Genomic DNA, 18,739 nt, shown 5'->3' with positions numbered 1-18,739 from the left:
AGCTCACTGGACAAGCAGTCTGTCCCAACTGGTGACTTCCAGCACAGTTAAGACTAAGAAGAAAAAAGCGTGAGATGCCAAACAGTCTGCAGATATTTAAAAGTATGTCTTCAAATCCCTAGTACCAGGCAAAGAGTGCTCATTATGACCATTAAGTGGAAAAGCAAGACATCAAAATTTATGGCATGAAGCCAGCACGTGTATATATGTGTTAAAGGACTTGAAAAACAGAAAAATATCGACGGTGGTTACCTCTCAGGGTGAGGTATTCGACAGCTTTTGTTTGTATGAACCTATATATTCTGACTTTCCCACAGTGATATCTGGAAATGTCTGCGATATGGAAGATAAGGGTTATTAACATGAAAGACAGAGGAAATAGCGTGCTGCCCTCGGTGAGAGGCAACACAAGGGCCCAGGGCAGATGCAGCAAGCAGGGTTGCTAAGACAGAGGTCGTGTCTGGAGCTGGTCCTTATCCAGCAGCAGGAGGAGCAGGAAGAGGAGTCCAGGCCTAGGTCCAAGCCAGCCAGAACCCCAGAGCCTGTCCTGGCGAGTTTTTATATCAACGTGTCAAAGATTTGTTTGAGAAGAGAGAACATCAATCGAACGTGTCCCACCCGATTGGCTTGTGGGCAAGCCTGTGGTCATTTTCTTAGTGATTGATGTGGGAAAGCCCAGCCTATTGTGGATGGGCCCACCCCCCTGGGCTGGTGGACCTAGGTGCTAAGCCCACCCCCCTGGGCTGGTGGACCTAGGCGCTAAAAGAAAGCAGCTCGAGGCAGGCGTAGTGGATTTCATGCCATAAAATTTGATATCTGCTTTTCCTTGTAATGGCACATAATGAGCATTCCTTGCCTGGTGCTAAGGATTTGAAGGCATACTTTAAAATATCTGTATACAATTTTGCTTCTCAGTCTTTTTTTTTTTTTTTTAAGGCCCTTCATAATTATTTTTGAAAGCACTGTGGTCGTGTCTAAGTCAGGGAGCTAGGTAGGCACCGAACAGAGACAGTGACCAACCGCTCTGTAGGTTACGCTTTGTTTTGGGGCAGAGAAGGGAAGATGAGACAAGGACGTAGGTCCGTGGTCTCATCCTGTACCCCAGTGCCTTCTATGACCCTATTGGCATCCCTACATTTGGGTTGGTCTGATGTGTCACCAGCCTCAAATTGCAGGGATACCCCTGCCTCCTCATCCTGAGTGCTGGGATCACAGATTCCAGCCACTGTGTCTTGGCTCAGGCAAGTTTTACACAATGTCGAGCAAACAGGCTATGTGCTTTCATCTGTGTGTGCGGATGTGCATGTGTTTTGTATGTATGTATGTAAGTGTGTGCACATGCCTGGCCATGCATGCATGTATGGAGGAAGATTTATTTATTTATTATATGTAAGTACACTGTAGCTGTCTTCAGACACTGTAGCTGTACACTGTAGCTGTCTTCAGACGCACCAGACAAGGGCATCAGATCTCATTATGGGTGGTTGTGAGCCACCAATGTGGTTGCTGGGATTTGAACTCATGACCTTCCAAAGAGCAGTCGGTGCTCTTCCCCGCTGAGCCATCTCACCAGCCCCAAGGATTGAGATTTAATGTCAAGCACCCTACTTATGCTCTCTGCCTAAATTTTTAAAAGTTTACTATTTTTAAGTGTTTGCTGTGTGCATATGCGTGATGGTGTGTGTGTGTGCTCCCACCTCCTGAGGTTAGAGATGTCAGATCCCCCAGACCCAGTTGTAGGCAGTTGTGAGCTACCAGACTTGGGTGTTAGGAACTGAACTGGGTCTCTGCAATAGCAGCAAGTCCTCTGAACCACCCAGCCATCTCTCCATTCCTTCCATCTAATTTGTGGAAATGGGTCTCTCACTGAACTTGGAGCCTGCTGTTTTGGCCAGCCTGGTGGTCAGTGAGCCGCAGTGGGCTCTACCGAGCTTAGAGGCATGAGCCACTGGGCCCAGCTTTCCCCACAGGCTCCAGAGTGATGAACTCAAGTCATTGTGCTTGTTCAGTGAGCACCTTATCCAACAAAGAGAGCTGTGGTCCCAGCCTCCCCAGCTGTCATCTCTGAGCACTTCACACACGCTAATAACTTCTCATCTGTTTCCTATGATGAGGCTCTGGATGATGGGAAGTGTTTGAAATGTTTTGTGTACAAAGATGTGCACCGTAGCATTGCTTTACAAACGAGAACTCACAGAAATGTCTACAGTTGGGCAGGCAGACGAAGCAGGACTTGATGGATCTGCTCCAGGCTGTTACGTAGCCATTAACAGTGATGTTTAGGAAGTGTCTGTCATGACGCCGAGTGTGTTTGTATCACATTCAGTGGGAGCGACGAGGCACCAGAATAGGAATGTGATCAGATTGAATGATGGGTAATCCTTCACATCCTGTCTTGTTTCTACTTTAAGTCTGTGTACTTCTCCTATATTAAATTATAGACAGGTGCGTGGGTAGGTACCAACCTTATTTTTCTTTTTAATTACCTATAAAAAAAAGTCACAGTCTTCTCTGAGTTGCTATAACAAAATGCCTGAGGTGGGTACTTTAAAAAGAAAAAAAGATCAATTTGGCCCGCAGTCATGGAGTCCAAGAGTGTCATGCTCCACTCTCCATTGTTGAGCCACATCGTGTGGAGGAACAGAAAGGGGAAGGGAGTGTGTGGGGTGGGCAGAAGAGAAAAAGGAGAAAAAGAGGAGGAGGTAAGGATCTGAACCCACTCCAAAATAATCCCCTTCTTAGCAGCCAGTTATGTCCAGTGCCAGGCCACCTCCTCCAACAAGACCATCACTGATCCTTTCCCAGCGTCACGACGCCCCTGTGACATGGTCACCACCACCTGGTTCCCCACAGCTCAGGGGTACCATACCTCATAGCTCTGTTACACTGGAGACCAAACACATGGCCCTGTTGGGGACAGACCTCATCTAAACCACAGCATGTTGAGGGGACAGAACTGAGCCCAGAGGAACCTCAAAAAGCAAGGGGGGGGGAGGCGACACTGGGGAAACTTCTGGAAAGTGTGCGAAACCGTTGAAGAACCCTCTAATTAAAAAGTAAAAGACACTGAGAATGGACAGTCCATTTGAATGAACATGGCAGCCTCGTCCCAAGAGACCAGCCAGGTTCACAGTCCCCACTTTGTCTGCTGGGTCCTATCTTCTCCAGGACAGGCTGTGTCAGGTTGACCGAGAGCCTGCCATGCTGGTGAGGCTCTGGGGTGGGAAGACTGGAGGGTAAGTGTTGGGAAGTAGAATTCCACAGAACGGACATTTGAGTGAAGATGATGTCAACCTTCAGCAAGATTCCCTAATGCACCAGGCAGTGGTGGCGCATGCCTTTAATCCCAGCACTTGGGAGACAGAGGCAAGCGGATTTCTGAGTTCGAGGCCAGCCTGGTCTACAGAGTGAGTTCCAGGGCTACATAGAGAAACCCTGTCTCAAAAAGCAAAAAAAAAAAAAAAAAAAAAAAAAAAAAATCCCTAACACACTCATGCTTTCTCTCTTCCATTCTTATCTATGTATAAACGTACATAACCATGCTCTGAACCATTGCCCCTAAATACATGCAAGATTGACAGTTGCAAGATCAAACACTTCCCACAGCACTACAGAAAACCCATTAGAACCAGAATGTTAGCATCATGGCGCCCTCCGATCCTGAGGCCACATTCAAATCTGTCAGTGGTCCCAATGACGCCCTTCCCCCAGCAGCCAGTCATTGCCAGATGACGTTTGCTTCAGGCGTAGCAGGTTCTGGCTAGTTTGTCTGCTTCCTTGTGGGTGTTTCTCCATCTTCCTTTCTCTTCCTGTTGGGCGTCTGTACAATTGAGTTGGTTTGATGAGCCTGTAGGGTTTGTCCAGGAGAGGCATTTGGGGTCGCTGGGTTCAGGTGCCATCTAAGACAGCATGTGGCAGCTACTTCTGGCCACTTGATAGTTTTTAAAAATATGTAAATCAGTAACAGCTTTATTGAGACCTAATTCCTATTCTGTCAAGACCACCTTTTAAAAAGTATGTTGTTGGGCTGGGGAGGGCTCCGTGGGTAAAGTGCTTAGGTTGCATGCATGAGGACGTGGGTGCAGGTTGCTAGAGGTGACCTGTGTCTGTAGCCAGCAGTTGCTAGTGGCTAGTGGCGACCTGCATCTGTGATCAGCACTTGAGAGGAGGGAGGCAGAAGGACATCTGGGGTTGTTGACCAGCCAGCCTGGTCAAACTGGTGAGCCTTCTTAAGGGACCCCGTCTCAGAAAATACTACGGGAAGACTCCTAGTGTTGACCTCTGACCTCCACACTTGCGCATGCTCACACTTCATCTTCAACGGCAGTCTCCTCTCCTCCTGCTCCCCAGCCTCCGGCAGCCAGTGATCCACTTTGTCACCAGGGTTCCCTTCTGGGTGTCACTCTTTTTTTTTTTTTTTTTTGGGACAGGGTATCTCTGTATAGCCTTGGCTGTCCTTGAATTCACTCTGTAGACCAGGCTGGCCTCGAACTCAGAAATCCACCTGCCTCTGTCTCCCAAGTGCTGGGATTAAAGGCATGCGCCACCACCGCCCGGCCTGGGTGTCACTCTTAATTAGAATCATACACTAAGTGGCATTTTTGTGTCTGGCTCCTTTTCCTTAACATAGGGTTGTGGGCCTCATCCGAGCTGCTGCGTTCCAACGTCCTTTTTATGGTCACTTAATATTCTTTCGGATAGATAGACCGCAGCTTGTAGCTCATTCACCAGTCAACAGGCCTCTGGTTTATTTCCATTGCCTGGCTGATTTAAATAGTGTTGCCATGAGCGCTTGTGCCCACGTTTCTATGTGGATGTCTGTGTTCCAGTTCCACCATGAGCGCTTGTGCCCACGTTTCTATGTGGATGTCTGTGTTCCAGTTCTGCTCTGTTGCTATGAAAGTCTGAGCCACTTGGGGAGGAAAGAGTTTCTTTGGCTCATGCTTCAGGTTACAGGTCAGTGACAGAACCCAGGGCAGGTCCTGAAGCAGAAGCCATGGAGGAGTGCTGCTCACTGGCTCGCACCTTGATGTCATGCTTAGCTCTTTTTATCATACAACCCACCTGCCTAGGGACTGGGCTATCCCTCATCAATGAAGGTCATTCTTACAGATGTGGCTGTGACCCTATCTGATCTGGACAGTCCATCAGTTGGCACTCCCTCAGTCTTCAGCCGTGTCAAATTGACATCCGACACTAACTAGGACATTATATTTTGATTCTAGTTGTGTGCCAGGGGACCTCCGGAGGACCCCTGGATTCAGTGGTTCAGTCGGAGGACTTGCTGTCAGGCTCAGTGCATGGTATTGATCACAGCTGTGGTTTATTAAAGCAGCCGACACGCAGCCAAGTCAACCAAGGAGCCAATGCGGGGCAGCAGTCTGCAGGGTACCGGGTGCAGCTTTCAAGTGTGCCCTCCCAGGGAAGCTGCACAGCATGCACCTGCAGCATGAGATTGTGAGTGTGTAAGGGGCTCTTACCATGTGTGCTCCTTAGAGACAGGTCACGTTAGCACCCTCCGCCTAACATGTCCTGAAATCCTAGGCCACAGGCAGATGCTCCATGTAAGTGTATTTGTTTTGTCTTGGTTCAGTGGGTCTCCTTCTCAATGAGCCAGGCATGGAACGCTCAAGAAATTCATCTACCCAGAGGCTGGCTGAAGCCTAGCCTGGCAAGCAGGTCTTCTGAGGATGGGCCTCCTGGGCCTCTGAAGCCGATGCATTTTTTTCCATAGCTATTTTACCTGTGACCATCTTACCTAGAAAAGACTGGGTTAAATGCTAACTCCGCTGTCTTGGTTATTATTGGCAGCACAACCAGGAATTACCTGGGACCAGACTGTCTCAATGGTGGGCTCGCTTACAGCAGTTTGGCCTGTGGTCTGTGGAGAATTGTTTTCATTGTTGGTTGATATGGGAGGGTCCCAGGCCACTGTGGGCGGCACCATTCCTAGGCTTCCAAAGTGAGCAAGTGAACCAGGTACAGTGCATCTCCTGGGCTCTGCTCCAGGTTCCTGTCTCTTCCCCTCAGTGATAGACCGTGATGTGGAACTGTAATTTCTCCAGGTTGCTTTGGTTACAGTGTTTATCACAACAGAAAAAGAAACCAGACCGCTCCACATGGGAACCTTTTCCTGCCGATCTCCATCACCACCTGCCATTGATGAGGCCTTCCCCGCACCCCTGCCAACACTTTTACTGTCATCTTTCTGCATATTGCCATCCTTATGGGACCAACGGGGCTTTAAGTGAGTGATTCGTAAGAGTTTAGAACAAAAAGGGGTGATCAGAGGCAGCCAAAACGAGTTCTCTAAGAACAATCCTGCCAGCCTGAACCCTTTTTCCTTCACTGTCTTTGAGTACAAATGTGGAGAGATGGGTTTTGCTGGTAAGCTCTTGGCTGATGGTCAGCAAGTGGTGCTAGACCAAGAGGAAGGCCTCTGGCGATTCCTAGCCCTCAGCCCAGCCATTGACACTTATGTCCCAAATCTGGGTCGCACACAGACGCCAGCTCTTCTAGTCGAGTTTGCCCATTGCCCAAAGCAGGCAGACACAGAACTGTGTGGTCAGATATGGTTTCATAAAGGTTGGGAGAGTGTAGGATGGGAGACAGAAATGGGTGTCATCAGGTATGGAATGGCAGATGGAGCTTGGTGAATTGGGTGTCACCAGGGACAAAGGGCAGACCTGCAGCTGCAGGGTGGCCAACGTAGGTTGATACTGTGTTTCTGTTTTTTATTAAAATGGGTGATGAAGTCCTAGGGTACTTCATCACAGAGGGGAATGTGGGGTGGGAAGGTATGTAGTCACAGAGGGTGCCATGGCTGAATACAGGGGATTCAGAGGCTAGGCTGGGGGAACCTGTTGACAGAGCAGGCTGTTCGGCTAGTGGGACAGGAGCATTGGGTCCCTGAGGGGAGTGTGTGTGGCATGGACGATGCTTCTTGACTCTGGGAACTAGGGGAGAACAGACTGGATGGATTCAGGAAGGACTTGTGACATTCTGCAGTTGATGGGGCTGTCCAGTAAGGTGGCGAACCCCACATCACTGGGGGTATTTGAGTAGAGCTTAATGTTCTACTCTGGAACGTGAGTAGACAGGAAGTAGCCTGACAGGAAGTGGCCTGAGAGACCTCCAGGTCTGTAGGACCTTAGGATCACATCATGCCTTTGGACAAGGTCCCTTGTGTGCACCTGTCTGACCAAGCGTTTGGGACCCAGCGGACTCCTCTGACGATGGTCTCTCTGAGCAGCCCTTGCTCAGTGGCCGGTTCCCACAGGTATCATGGAGTTCACATAGGGTCTCCTGGCCATGGGTGAGTCTGCAGGGCTAGTTTTCTTGTTTGTTCTTTCATTCAATGCGTCAGCAGGTATTTAACAAGCCTCTTCCATGTGCCAGTGCCAGAGGGTGTTAGGTGTGCCACATGAATAGAGGCTAGGGGGCTGATTTTATGGCAGTGGGAAAAAACCTTGATCCCGGGCACCAGGGTATCTTTTCGCTTGTTTGTTTTTGGGGCAGGGTCTTATGCAGCCCAGACTGGCCTCTAACACACTGTATAACCAGGTGATATTGACCTGGAACATGGGCTGCCTCAGGCTGGGCTGGAACTGACAACTCCCTGCACACACATTCTTCAGCTGGAGCCTGAAGGAAGATGAGCAGCTGGGGTGTGTAGAGGGAGGGGCTGCTGGGAGAACATTGCCTCCGCGTGCAGCTCAAACCGCAGCCCACGCCCAGGCGTAGCAGGTGCTTGCTAGGTGTGTGCACACTCATCTCATGCCCAAGCATCTCAGCCTGAGGGGTAGTGCATGCGTGTTAGAGGGTTTGCACAGAGAGGCAATTGTGTGCCTTCCCAGTGTGGCCCTAGGTGACAAGGTGACCGTTCGTGCCTTTGGCCACTTCTGTCCTCCTCCATGGATGCAGCTGGCAGGTCACAGCTTGGAGAGTACGGCTCTGAATATACACCTGAGATCCTCATGTCTCCTCTTAAACACTCATTTCTTTCTAAGTAGGGGTTGGTTCAGGGTAGGGTGCGGCAGCCTACACAGCTCTGCTGTGGTTTATGTTCTGAGATCCTGTTGCTGCTGCCTACCCTATTGCCAACTGCAGTGGTGGCGGGGGCGGGGGCGGGGGGGGGTGCAGAGGAGAGAGGGAGGGAGGGAGGGACTCCATTCTTCCTCCACGTGCATACCCAGCAATTATTCTCCGTTATTGCCAATTGGAGATAAGTAGAAAATAACAGAGGAGTGGGGGCGAGCCTCCAGGCCTGTGCCGAGCTCTCGCCATGCCATGATGAGCCATGGGAGCAGGGAGCCGCATGGTGGCTATGTATGATGGGCGCCTGCTGCTCTGGGCGACAGACATGGCCCAGTCTGGCTAGCTGTGCTAGCCTTCGCGCTTTCCTGGAGCTTCTGTGTTATCATTTGGGACATGGGGACACAGTGCTAGAGTGTCCTGCCAGTCAGAGTCCAGGCCACACTCCCAGGAGGTCACTCCCCTGCGGATGTTGGTTACAGCAACAATGATTATCAGAAGAGATGGCCTTTAAGCCTGGGTATCAGGGAAAAGCTGACCACTGAGAGCACAGGGAAGGGGGTGGAGTTGCCTCTGAGGCAGATGTTGCCGCAGGAAACAAAGGACAGAGTAAACCAAGGCACAACAGTGTTTGGGAACGCTGAGAAGTAGGAGCTGGCAAGAACATGTCGAAGGATTGTAGGGGCCCAGTTGGCAGCATGCTCACCTAACATGTAGAGCACCCTGAACCCAGCCCAAAACCACATGAGAGGTGCAGACAGGAGGACCAGAGGTTTAAGATTATCTTTGGCAGTGGAGTGAGCTAGCGGCTAGCCCGGGCTACATGAGACCCCATCTCAAAAAACAAGAAAGCCCCACTCGCGCCCCACTGTCACCCCAGAGCTCCACCCCTCGACCCTCTTCCTGCACCCTGCCCTACAGAAGTGTAAACGGATGGAGAGTACAAGCCAATGAGGGAGATGGTGGGGATTCAGGAGGAGGGTGGGCAGATTGCCACCATGTCCCTTAGCCTCCAGGCTGAGTGTAGCTAGAGAGCAAGCACCAATAATCCCAAGGAACCTTTATGTTGAGACTCCGGCACAAACAGAGTGACAGTCCTCAGGCACTCTGACAGTGTGTACCATGTCCTGGGCTGGGTTCTGTCTGGAAAACTGAGGCAAGGCAGGTATAGTGTCTGGCCTTAAGGAGCTCCTGGCCCACAGGCATACAGACAAGTGACAGTGACCAGCTAGGGCCCAGAGAGCCCAGGGTGCCTAGTCAGGCCAGCACAGTCCACAGAGACTCACATGTCTTTAGGGGGCAGACCTGTCACTTCTAAAGCAGAGCGTGTATATCCCATTCCCACCCCTTTCACTGACCACCTGGGAAGTTTGGGCTGGTTACCTCATGTCTGACCCAGCTCCTTATGTATATATTGGCTTTCCACACAGCTCTAATGGGCAGGCTCCTACCACTGAACCACACTCCTTGCCTAAAAGTCTTCCCTCTTCTTTCTGGTTTTTCTCTTGGCTAGAATTCAGTCAGCGCTTTAGGTTCCTCCTGGGAAACCTGTGCGTAGTCTTCGGTGTGTGGCGTGACTGTAGAGGAACAGTTGTCTACACAGCTCTGACTGGAACTAAAATCAGGCTAAGACCTTGGTAGAGGGTATGATGGGTGCCGCTGGCCACCAGCATCGTCTTACCGGGGCCTGGTCCCCTGCTCTTTCCCGCAGATGATGCGGTTTTCGTGGCAGAATTACCGCCGTTATGCGATGGGCAAGAATGAGCTCCGGCCACTCACAAAGGACGGCTTCCAGGGCAGCATGTTTGGTGAGTTGACGCAGACCTCTGGGGCATCGAGCGCTTGACTCGGACCTCTGGGGCACCGTGGACCTCTGGGGCATCGAGCGCTTCTCTCCTTTCCTGGGTCTTCCAAGCTTTTATGGACTCCGAGGACCCAAGTGCCCCTGTCCACTCTTACATCCTGACTTCTGAGCACTGGAGCTTGGGAAAGTGAGGATGGTGAGGGACGGGGAACATGGAAGACTGGATCAGTTCACCTTATGGGAGGGTGGTGGCAAGGTGACATTGTCTCCCGAGATAGCGAACACGTGTCTAAAGAGGCCGGGTTTGGGCTGCCTTTAGATAAAATCTTGGGGTGTCCTTCATGTTAACTGGTGACAGCAGATCAGCCACATGCCCTTACGTTTCTCCTGAAGCCCTTCTGGCGTGCCCCCTTCCTACTACACCATTCTTTGAACCCAGAGCCCCTCTCTGCATCTCCCAAAGGCTACAAGCTCAGCCTCCTATTTGGGATGTCACTCCTGCCCGTTGTGGTGCTAGCTCCCGCTCTACAGGCCCTCTAGAGAGAAGACGCTGGGGCAGCCTGAGCATCTCCTCCCTTTACGGAAGGAAGCTGTGCTGGATACTGGCAGCACCATATCTCCCGCTCCTCACTCCCAAGGAATACAGGCTGCTGGGGTTGGATCCAGAGAAGCAAGACTGATACGGAAACCCCAGGGAAACCTGAAGGGTGGCTGGGTGCGGGAGGCTGGGACCTGTGTGTGGACCCCTCATTATCATGGTTGGCGTTACAAGAAATGTGATCCAGACCTACATTCTCCTCCAGTAGTCAGCGCTGGAGGATCTCTGCCTGTTCAAATGAGTCACTCCTGTGGAAGCGGCAAGGGATGTGGATTTGAACAGCTTCATGCATTTATGAATGTAGGAGTAAAGGGGGTCCAAAAAGCAGAAAGTGGGCAAAATAAACAAACAGATTAGAGTTGTTCTGTCTCATAAATGTAGCCACTGCTGACATCGCCGCTGACTTCACCACTGACGTCACTGCTGGCGTCTTTGTTTATACAATTTGGATTTTATGGGAGGGACTTTTGTGTTGGCAGTGGTGGCTCAGGCCTTTAATTCCAACACTTGGGAGGCAGAGGCAGGTGGATTTCTGAGTTCGAGGCCAGTCTGGTCTACAGAGTTGAGTTCCAGGACAGCCAGGACTACACAGAGAAACCCTGTCTCGGGGAGCAGGGGTGGGGGTGGGGGAACAAAGCAAACAAAGCAAACCAAAACATGTGTTGGTTGGTTTTCTCATTCTATGGCCGAATACTTGACAAAAGTCAACTTAAGGATGGGAGACTTTCTTTTGGCTCACAGTTTAAGGGTGCACAGTCTATCCTGGGGGGAAGGACTGGAGGCAGGCCTCTGAGAGGGTATTATTGTTTCCATAGCAAGGAAGCAGAGGGGTACTCATCTTCTTTATACGGTGTATTTCCTGAGCAACACCCAGAGAGAGATGTGTCTCTTTTGGAATTTTTAAATCCAATCAAGTTGACAGTGAAGATTAACTGTCACAGAGTATTTGTATTACATTTTCAAAAATCTTTGAGCCAGGTGTAGTGGCATACGCTTTCCACCCAGCACTTGAGAGGCAGAGGCAAGCAGATCTTTGAGTTTGAGGCCAGCCTTGTCTACAGAGTGATATCTGGGACAGCCAGGGCTACATAGATTCTATCTAAAAAGACCCAGCAATAATGATAATAATAAATACTGGAGTTGCTTCTCCCTATATCGCCCAGGCTGATGAACTCCTGGGCTAAGACTTCCTCCTGCCTCTGCTTCCTGAATGGCTGGGACCACATGAAATGACTTTACCGGTTTGGCTGACTGTGTGGATGTGTCACCATAATTCATGGAACCGCATCACTAAGGGACAAAGGTTGTTTCTGTTTTATTCCCATTAAGAATAGTGTAAGAGTTTCATTCCAAGCCTAAACGTTGGCCTGTGCATGACTCCTTAGGATGACTCCTGGCTTGCTTGGGGGAAGAGATGGTCTTGGGCCTCAGCATGAAGTATGAGGATCTCTGTCAGGAGGCCATCTGCCTCCTCTCTCTAGCACATAGACCCACCACTGGGTGTCCTGCTTAGCCACAGGGACAGGGAGCTGGTGTGGCTCTTCCCAAAGCCGTTGAAACGTGGGCTGGCAGGCTAAGTGGGAATGCAGTAAGCAAATATCCCCCTTTCTTCTCTGTGAAGGGGAACTGGTGTTGTTGGTTCGGTGTCTGTGTTTGAAACTGCTCAGCATCGACCCAGCTGTTGTCTAGTTTCACAGGAAGCACTTCTAGGAGGGACGGGGCTCCGTCGGGCTCCCTTTGGTACAGTCCCAAGGATGTAGGATTGAGGGCACAGCTCTTCAAGACTTCACTCTGTAAGGGAGATCACTAGGCATCCCGGACAATGGAAAGAACAAATCCCATGAGTTTGAAAACCCTAGTACAGATCCTCCCCCTGTCCTTAGCTGTGTGGCTGTGCCCAAGGCACTTAACCTCTCTGGGCTTCCAGGTGCTGCTTTTGTCCTGGAGCTTCTGTGAGGACAGCCATGGGAGTGTGTGAGCACTCAAACTTAGGTCCTCAGATGTTCTCTAACTGCCAAGAGGTGCTAGGAACCCACCTGGTCCCACAGCACTCTGGGTAGTAAGCAGGCTCTGCGCCCCCCCCATGGTGACCTGGGGAAGGGAGGGGTGGGGTGTAGGCAGCTGCTTGGATGATACGCGGCTCATGCAGGTGTCTCCCGAGCGGGCTCATGCAGGTGCCCCTCCCGAGCGGGCTCATGCAAATTAGGTGTCTCCCGAGCAGGTGTATGCTAACCAATCATGCACCAAACCCAAGCAAGTGAGCGCTACCAAGCCCCTCCCAAGCAGGTGTATGCTAATGAGGCGATTGCCAGGGAACCAATCCAGGAGAACCACAAGAGCTTGGGCACAGGTATAAAAAGGGGCTCGATTCCACGCCACTCCGCCACGACACGCCATGCCATGCCATGCCACTCCACAGAAGAAAGAGCAGCGGCCATTCCACTCCACTCCGCCGAAGCAAGAGCAGCAGCGATTACGCAGGAGCAAGAAAGAGCCGCTGCCACCGCCAGCCGCCCACCACCCATTCATTCTGCAGAAGGGAAGAGCCGTAACACCTAAAAGAGCCATAACACTTAGGAACCTAAGAGAGCTGTAACACTTGGGTACCTAAAAGAGCTGTTAACACAAAAAGAAAATTTCCTGAGTAAACCGTCAAGAGAAGAAGTCTCGGTGTTTGGTCAATACTGCCATCATCCGGGCGAGCAAAGGCACTGTACAGTGGGGCCACTGTCGGGAGGAGTGCATTCATCGTTTGTGCCTTTTCTCGCCTCAGTGTTGGGTGCTGGGCTTCGGGTCAGCTGCCTGGAACTCAAGGGGTTAGTGACAAAGTGGAGTCTCCCCAGTCCACCAGACTACTTGAGCTCCTCTCTCTTGGCAGTCTCTGGGGCCTGTCCGGCACAAAGGGACAGGTAGAAGTGACCATAGACTATGCCGTAACTAGTCCTTATTGGCATAACATTCTACAGTCAGACAGACCTGGGTTCAAACCCAAACTCACGGCTTCCTTGCTGAGTGACCTTGGGCTAGTCATTTCTCCCTGTTAACTGTTTCTGGGAGCTGGAACCGGTGACACTGAGCACAGCCTGGGCCTGTCTGTCTTAGAGTCCCCATCAGTGGTGACAATTCTCAGAATCCATGAGAGCACATGGAAAAGACAAGGATCCTGCCCCGGAGTGAGGGAGAGGATCCAGTGAGCGGATGGTCGGAGTGGGTGCCCTGACCTGAATCCCGCCTGGAGCCAGACTCTGTAGGGGCTGTTGGGTGGCCTCTAATACCTCCGTGACCTCAAGTAGCCTGAGCCCTGTAGACACAGGATGCTTCAGGGTAGGCAGCGACAGGCAGATCCATCCTGCCCAGCCCTACTGTGTGCAGTGCTCAGATGGGACAGGCTCCCGCAGTCTGGTCCTGGGGACTCCTCTGGGTGCCTGTATGCAAGGGAGGTCCAGAGTTCACACTGGGGCCTCCCTTTGCCAAGATGTACAGGAGATCTGGTGAGAATGGTTACTGTCTGAATGTGGTCTCCCTGTGTGGCCCTTCTCCATGCTAGTCACCCTGTGCTGCCTTATCCTTCCTCAAATCAAAGCTGTTCTTCTCTGAGGGCGGATCATCTTGCTGAGGCATCTCTCCAGACGGTTTTTTTGAGGCATTCCACTGTCCTCAGTAGCTTGTTCTCATCCACACCCGGCACAGCAGGGCCCATCGGAAGATACTCCCAAGGCCCCACAGTCAGGCCACTTCTGCTCTGTCACTCAGGCCAGGGGACATGGCTTTCCCTTCCTCTGTAAGTCTGCCAGATGGGACACTTCCTGCCCAGCTGGATGGCAGAGAGGCATGGACTTCCAATCCAAATAAGCTTGCACGGCTCTCTGCAGACTAGGCAGGGCCTCCATTTCCTAGGCATGTGATGATCATAATTATTGTATATATTTTATACATTTTATTTGCTTATTTTGTGTGTGTGGGCACAGATGTACAGCTTTGTGGAGATCAGCAGAGTTAGTCATCTTCTGTAACATGGGTCCTGGGGATGGGACACCAGTTGTCAGGTTCCTTGATGGATGCCTTTATCTGATGAACCATCTTGCCAGTCTTTCCCGTGATGATTAACAGGGAGATGTGACCAGGACCCAGCCCAAGCACCAAGGAACCAGGTAGTCATTTGCTCTTACTGCTCCTGTCACAGGGACTAGTCTTCAGCCCCGGAGAGTGTGCGTATGCGTGTGTGTGTGTGTGTGTGTGAGTGTATATGTGTGTGAGTGTGTGTATGCACGTGTGCACGTGAGTGTGTATATATGTGTGTGAGTGTGTGTATCTGTGTGAGTGTGTGTGTGCCTGCATGTGCGTATGTGCGTGTATGTGTGTGTGTGGGGGGGGGGGCGGGGAACAGACACAATGGTAGAAGACTCAGCCACAGATTGGCAGCCACCATGTTGTAAACCAAGAGGCTTGGTGTACAGAGCCCCAATCTCTGCCTGTAGAAAAGGCTAGCTAATAATACCTACAGGGAGAATGCAGGAGCCTTAGATGTAAGCTCACCGAGAAGCCCTGTCTCCACTGCCAGAGGGCAGGGACTTAATAACAACACTCTGCTGTTCCTAGCTGTGTGATCTTGGGCTAGTTTCCTGGCTTCTCTGGGCCTGTTTGCCCAGCCGCACAGCGAGGCACTCACTGTCAGCGCTTCCTTCCCAGGATTGTTTTTAAAGGAAGTGGCTAACACACACAAACTTATGCGCATGCGTAGAACACAGGCTGCACTCCACAGATGTCCAGCACCATAATCCTAGTGCAGGAAGGGCTCTGAGATCAAACTGTGCTGCTCCTGTGTTGTGGAGGCATGCCCAGCTTCCCTGGACCCAGAAACCCACGTAAGGGCCATAGGGCTGTCCCCCATCCCGTCCCTGTTGCTGTGGTAGGAATGCAGTGGGCACTGCTTCTCTTGGCCCACATCTGAGCAGTGTCTTAGAATCTTGTAACAGGAAAGTGGCAGGGAGTAAACCAGCTTGTTGCCAAAGAAGGTTCAGGGTGTCCAGGGCAAGTGTTCAGCAGCACCCCGTCTTTGCATTCCATGTCAGCCAGTCGTGACTGCACTCAGCAATCGCTCATCTTTTTGTCTGTGCAGTGGGAACTCGGCCCCTTCCTGACAGGACCGTCACAGGACAGAGCCTTGTTACCGCTGCAGGGGCCTTTGATGGTCCGGCTGTCCCTTTGTTGTAGAGTTAGGAAAGCTGAGACCCAGTGTGGGGGAAAAGGGACTTGCTGGAGGTGACAGCTCAGGTTAACGCTAGTGGCCAGCATCCCAGCCACACTGCACTTCGAAACACCCATCCAGAGATTAGCCAGATTGTCACACGTGGCCTGACACTGTGGCCAGGTCACAACCAGATGTGGATAATAAGCTCAGAGCTTCAGCACAAAACTGTCTTTCAGAAGGTGTGGGAATTGGGGGCCAAGAGTACCACTCGCCCTAAATGCACATCCCTCCAGACACCAAAGCTGCGCTCCAGTGAAGTCCCTATGCCCCTTGTAAGGTGTCATTTACCCTCATGTGTACCTCATTTCACAGGCAAGAGGACAGAGCTACCGATCTCCAGGACTTGCAGTGTAGGCTCTGAAGCCCGAACAGTAAAGTAGCATGCTGCCCTGTGCCGCCGAAGCACAGTGTAGGGGGACAGAAAGCTGCCTCAGGGTTGGAGGGAGGGTTGGAGGGAGGTGCCCTCTTCCTCCACCCACCACAGCTAGAGTCCCCATCACCTGTCTCTCGGCATCATTACTGGATATGAGCAGAGTTTTTAGAGCGCAAAAGACTTGTCTCCCACTTAGAAAATCTGCCCGGCAACCTCAGAAATATCTGCTTGCAGTCACAGCATTGGCTGTCTGGGCTGCGCTGTAAGGAGCAGGGTTTTGAACATCAGGCTAGGGTTTGAATTCTGGATCTGCTGTGTATTCATCCTCTGAACCTAGGGTTAGTTTCTTGGTCTCTCTGTGCCAGTTTCTCCATCTACACAATGGGTGCAGCAACAGCTCCATCCGGTACAAGGATCGAATGCAGCTGATGTGTGTTAAACACCTGGCGCAACACCTGCCCACGTGCACTCATTAAGTCGAAGCTGCAGTCAGCATTCTACTCGCTAATTAATAATAACGACTCTGATTCTAATCCAGGAAAGAGCAGCGTCTGGCACGCAGCAGGCTCTTGATGGATTGTACAACTAATGAACAGCCTGCCACCGTCTTTGCCTGGACCATTTCCTCTTTGTTCCCAGTCTGGCTCGGCCATGCTCCACTCTCTCATCCCCTTCAGTGGCCTTGACCTCCTGCTATGGAGTGCACTCAGAATCAGCAAAGAGACCTGGGAAAGTGGCTGTCCTGCTTAGTCAGCAATATGGTTCCCCGAGTCTTCGTCTGAGAGGTGGAGGTGTCGCTAAAAGTGATATTCCCCAGCTCCAAGCCTCAGGATGATTGTGAAAGCCCCAAATTGGATTCTGTCTCTGCCGGTGGATTCCCCTATAGAAATGCTGGCCCAGTCCCCATCATGAGGATGATTTATAGCCATGAGTGAGTTAAGAGGCAAAGTGAGCATGGTGTGATTTTCGGATCACGGGCTGGCCGTGTTCGGCCTTGGCAGAGAGAAAACTCATCTTCGCCTTGAAAACGAGCAAATAGGATGTTGAGGAGCGAATAAATCCAGACTCTAAGGTGTCATTTTTACAATTGCTATAGGGTGTGTGGCTTAGTAGTTATCACCTCATGCTGCTCACGGTCTTCTGCGTGCACGCACACACCGGTACACATGCTGTTCTTCCTGGTCTGTTTCAGATGTGAGAGCTCCTCCCCAGCCCTTGGCGCTCCCTTTTGAGAAGCCAGCTTTGCCAGCTGAGGAGTTGTAAAGCATACTGGCTTGTCCACATCTCCCCGGATCTCTACCATGCCTCTCAGTTTGGTTCTGGGAAAGTCCATCCCCGGCACTCACCAGGAACTCACCCCTTCTCTCACCGTCCCTTTATCCCCGTGTATTGGCATCAGACATTAAGAGGTTTCCAGCCTGGTCTAGGGAGATGCTCAGTCAGTAGAATGCTTGCTATATGAGTGTGATGGCCTGAGTTTGATTCCCAGATCTGATGTTAAAATGCTGGGCGTGGGGATCCATGCTTGTAACCCAGCACTGGGGATACAGAGACAGTTGGGTACAGGGAAGAGGTGTCACTGGGTCACCTAGCCTACTCTACTTGTCTAGTTCCATGCCAGTTCTGGAGAAATAAGGTAGACAATGCCTAGAGACACCTGAGGTTGCTCTCTGCTTTCTTACATGCGTGCATAGATGCCTGCATACTAATCCGTATAAGAACTTTTTTCTCTATTGCACATGTGTCCCCTGACTGATGTCTTTTTTAAAAAAAGGATTATATTCTTTTATTCATGTGTGTGGTTGTATGTGGATGCACACATGCCTTGGCACCTATGTGGAGGTCAGAGAGCAAGTTTCAGGAGTCAGTTCTCTCCTTCAGTCATGAGGGTCCCAGGGATCAAATTCAGACCATTAAGCTTGGAAGCAAGCATCTTTACCCACTGAGCCATCTTGCCAGCCCCCCCCCTCCCGAGTGCCCAATTCTTCCCTTTGGTTAAGTAATAGCATTTCAAGTTGTCTGGTGAAAAATACTGTTTCTGTTTTATGATCTGTTTTTTTTTTTTTTTTTTGCCTGGAGTTTTTCTTCTGTGGGAAGAAAAACATCTATAGTTCTTGGAACATCAACATTAGGCCAGGCAGCTGGCTGTTCTGGCAAGCTGTACACACACACATTCCTGACTTGGGCTGGGGTTTGCTTTGAGAAATGACTGTCATCAACTTTGTGAGCGAGCGGCAACACTGTTGTTGTTCCTTGGACAGAGTAGGTCAGGCATTGGGGCAGCCAGTACCCTTCCAGGAAGTCACATGCTTTGGAAACCCTGCAAGCTCCATCCGGAGGCCAGAGGGTGGAAAGGCAATGAACTAGAAACTCAGGCCACTGGCAGATGTGCCTTTGTCACGAGGAGGATAATTGGGTGAAAAGTCAGCCGCTTCCCATCAGCCCCCCCGCACTGAAGGACAGGCTGGGTCCACAGTCACTGGACAAATGCTGTAGCCCCATGGGGTCTCCCTGGGACCTTGAGTGGCAATCCCCTAGCCATCGTCTGCTGGTCAGAACACCCCTCAGGTCACCCTGGGTGATTTCAGCATAAACACTCCTGTACAGCATGACTCACTGGGCTTTCAGGCTTACAGGCAGCTGGCTGGCCACTGGCAGTGCCCTGTTCACTCCCTCTGA

At 51.2% G+C, this 18,739-nt stretch overlaps 1 protein-coding gene across 1 annotated transcript in view; it reads left to right on the top strand.

The window, feature by feature from the left end:
* The window catches only part of Man1c1 (mannosidase alpha class 1C member 1), a 139,778-nt gene that overhangs the window by 50,265 nt on the left and 70,774 nt on the right, over nt 1-18,739 (top strand). The window contains exon 2 of the mRNA XM_031379030.1: nt 9,746-9,842. Coding sequence (XP_031234890.1) covers nt 9,746-9,842 — 97 coding nt within the window. The remainder of the gene's footprint in view (nt 1-9,745; nt 9,843-18,739) is intronic.

The sequence above is a fragment of the Mastomys coucha genome, unplaced genomic scaffold (assembly GCF_008632895.1).
Source record: "Mastomys coucha isolate ucsf_1 unplaced genomic scaffold, UCSF_Mcou_1 pScaffold18, whole genome shotgun sequence".
Classification (NCBI taxonomy): domain Eukaryota; kingdom Metazoa; phylum Chordata; class Mammalia; order Rodentia; family Muridae; genus Mastomys; species Mastomys coucha.
The sequence above is the reverse complement of the archived record's forward strand: the minus strand, read 5'-3'. Positions and strand labels throughout refer to the sequence as shown.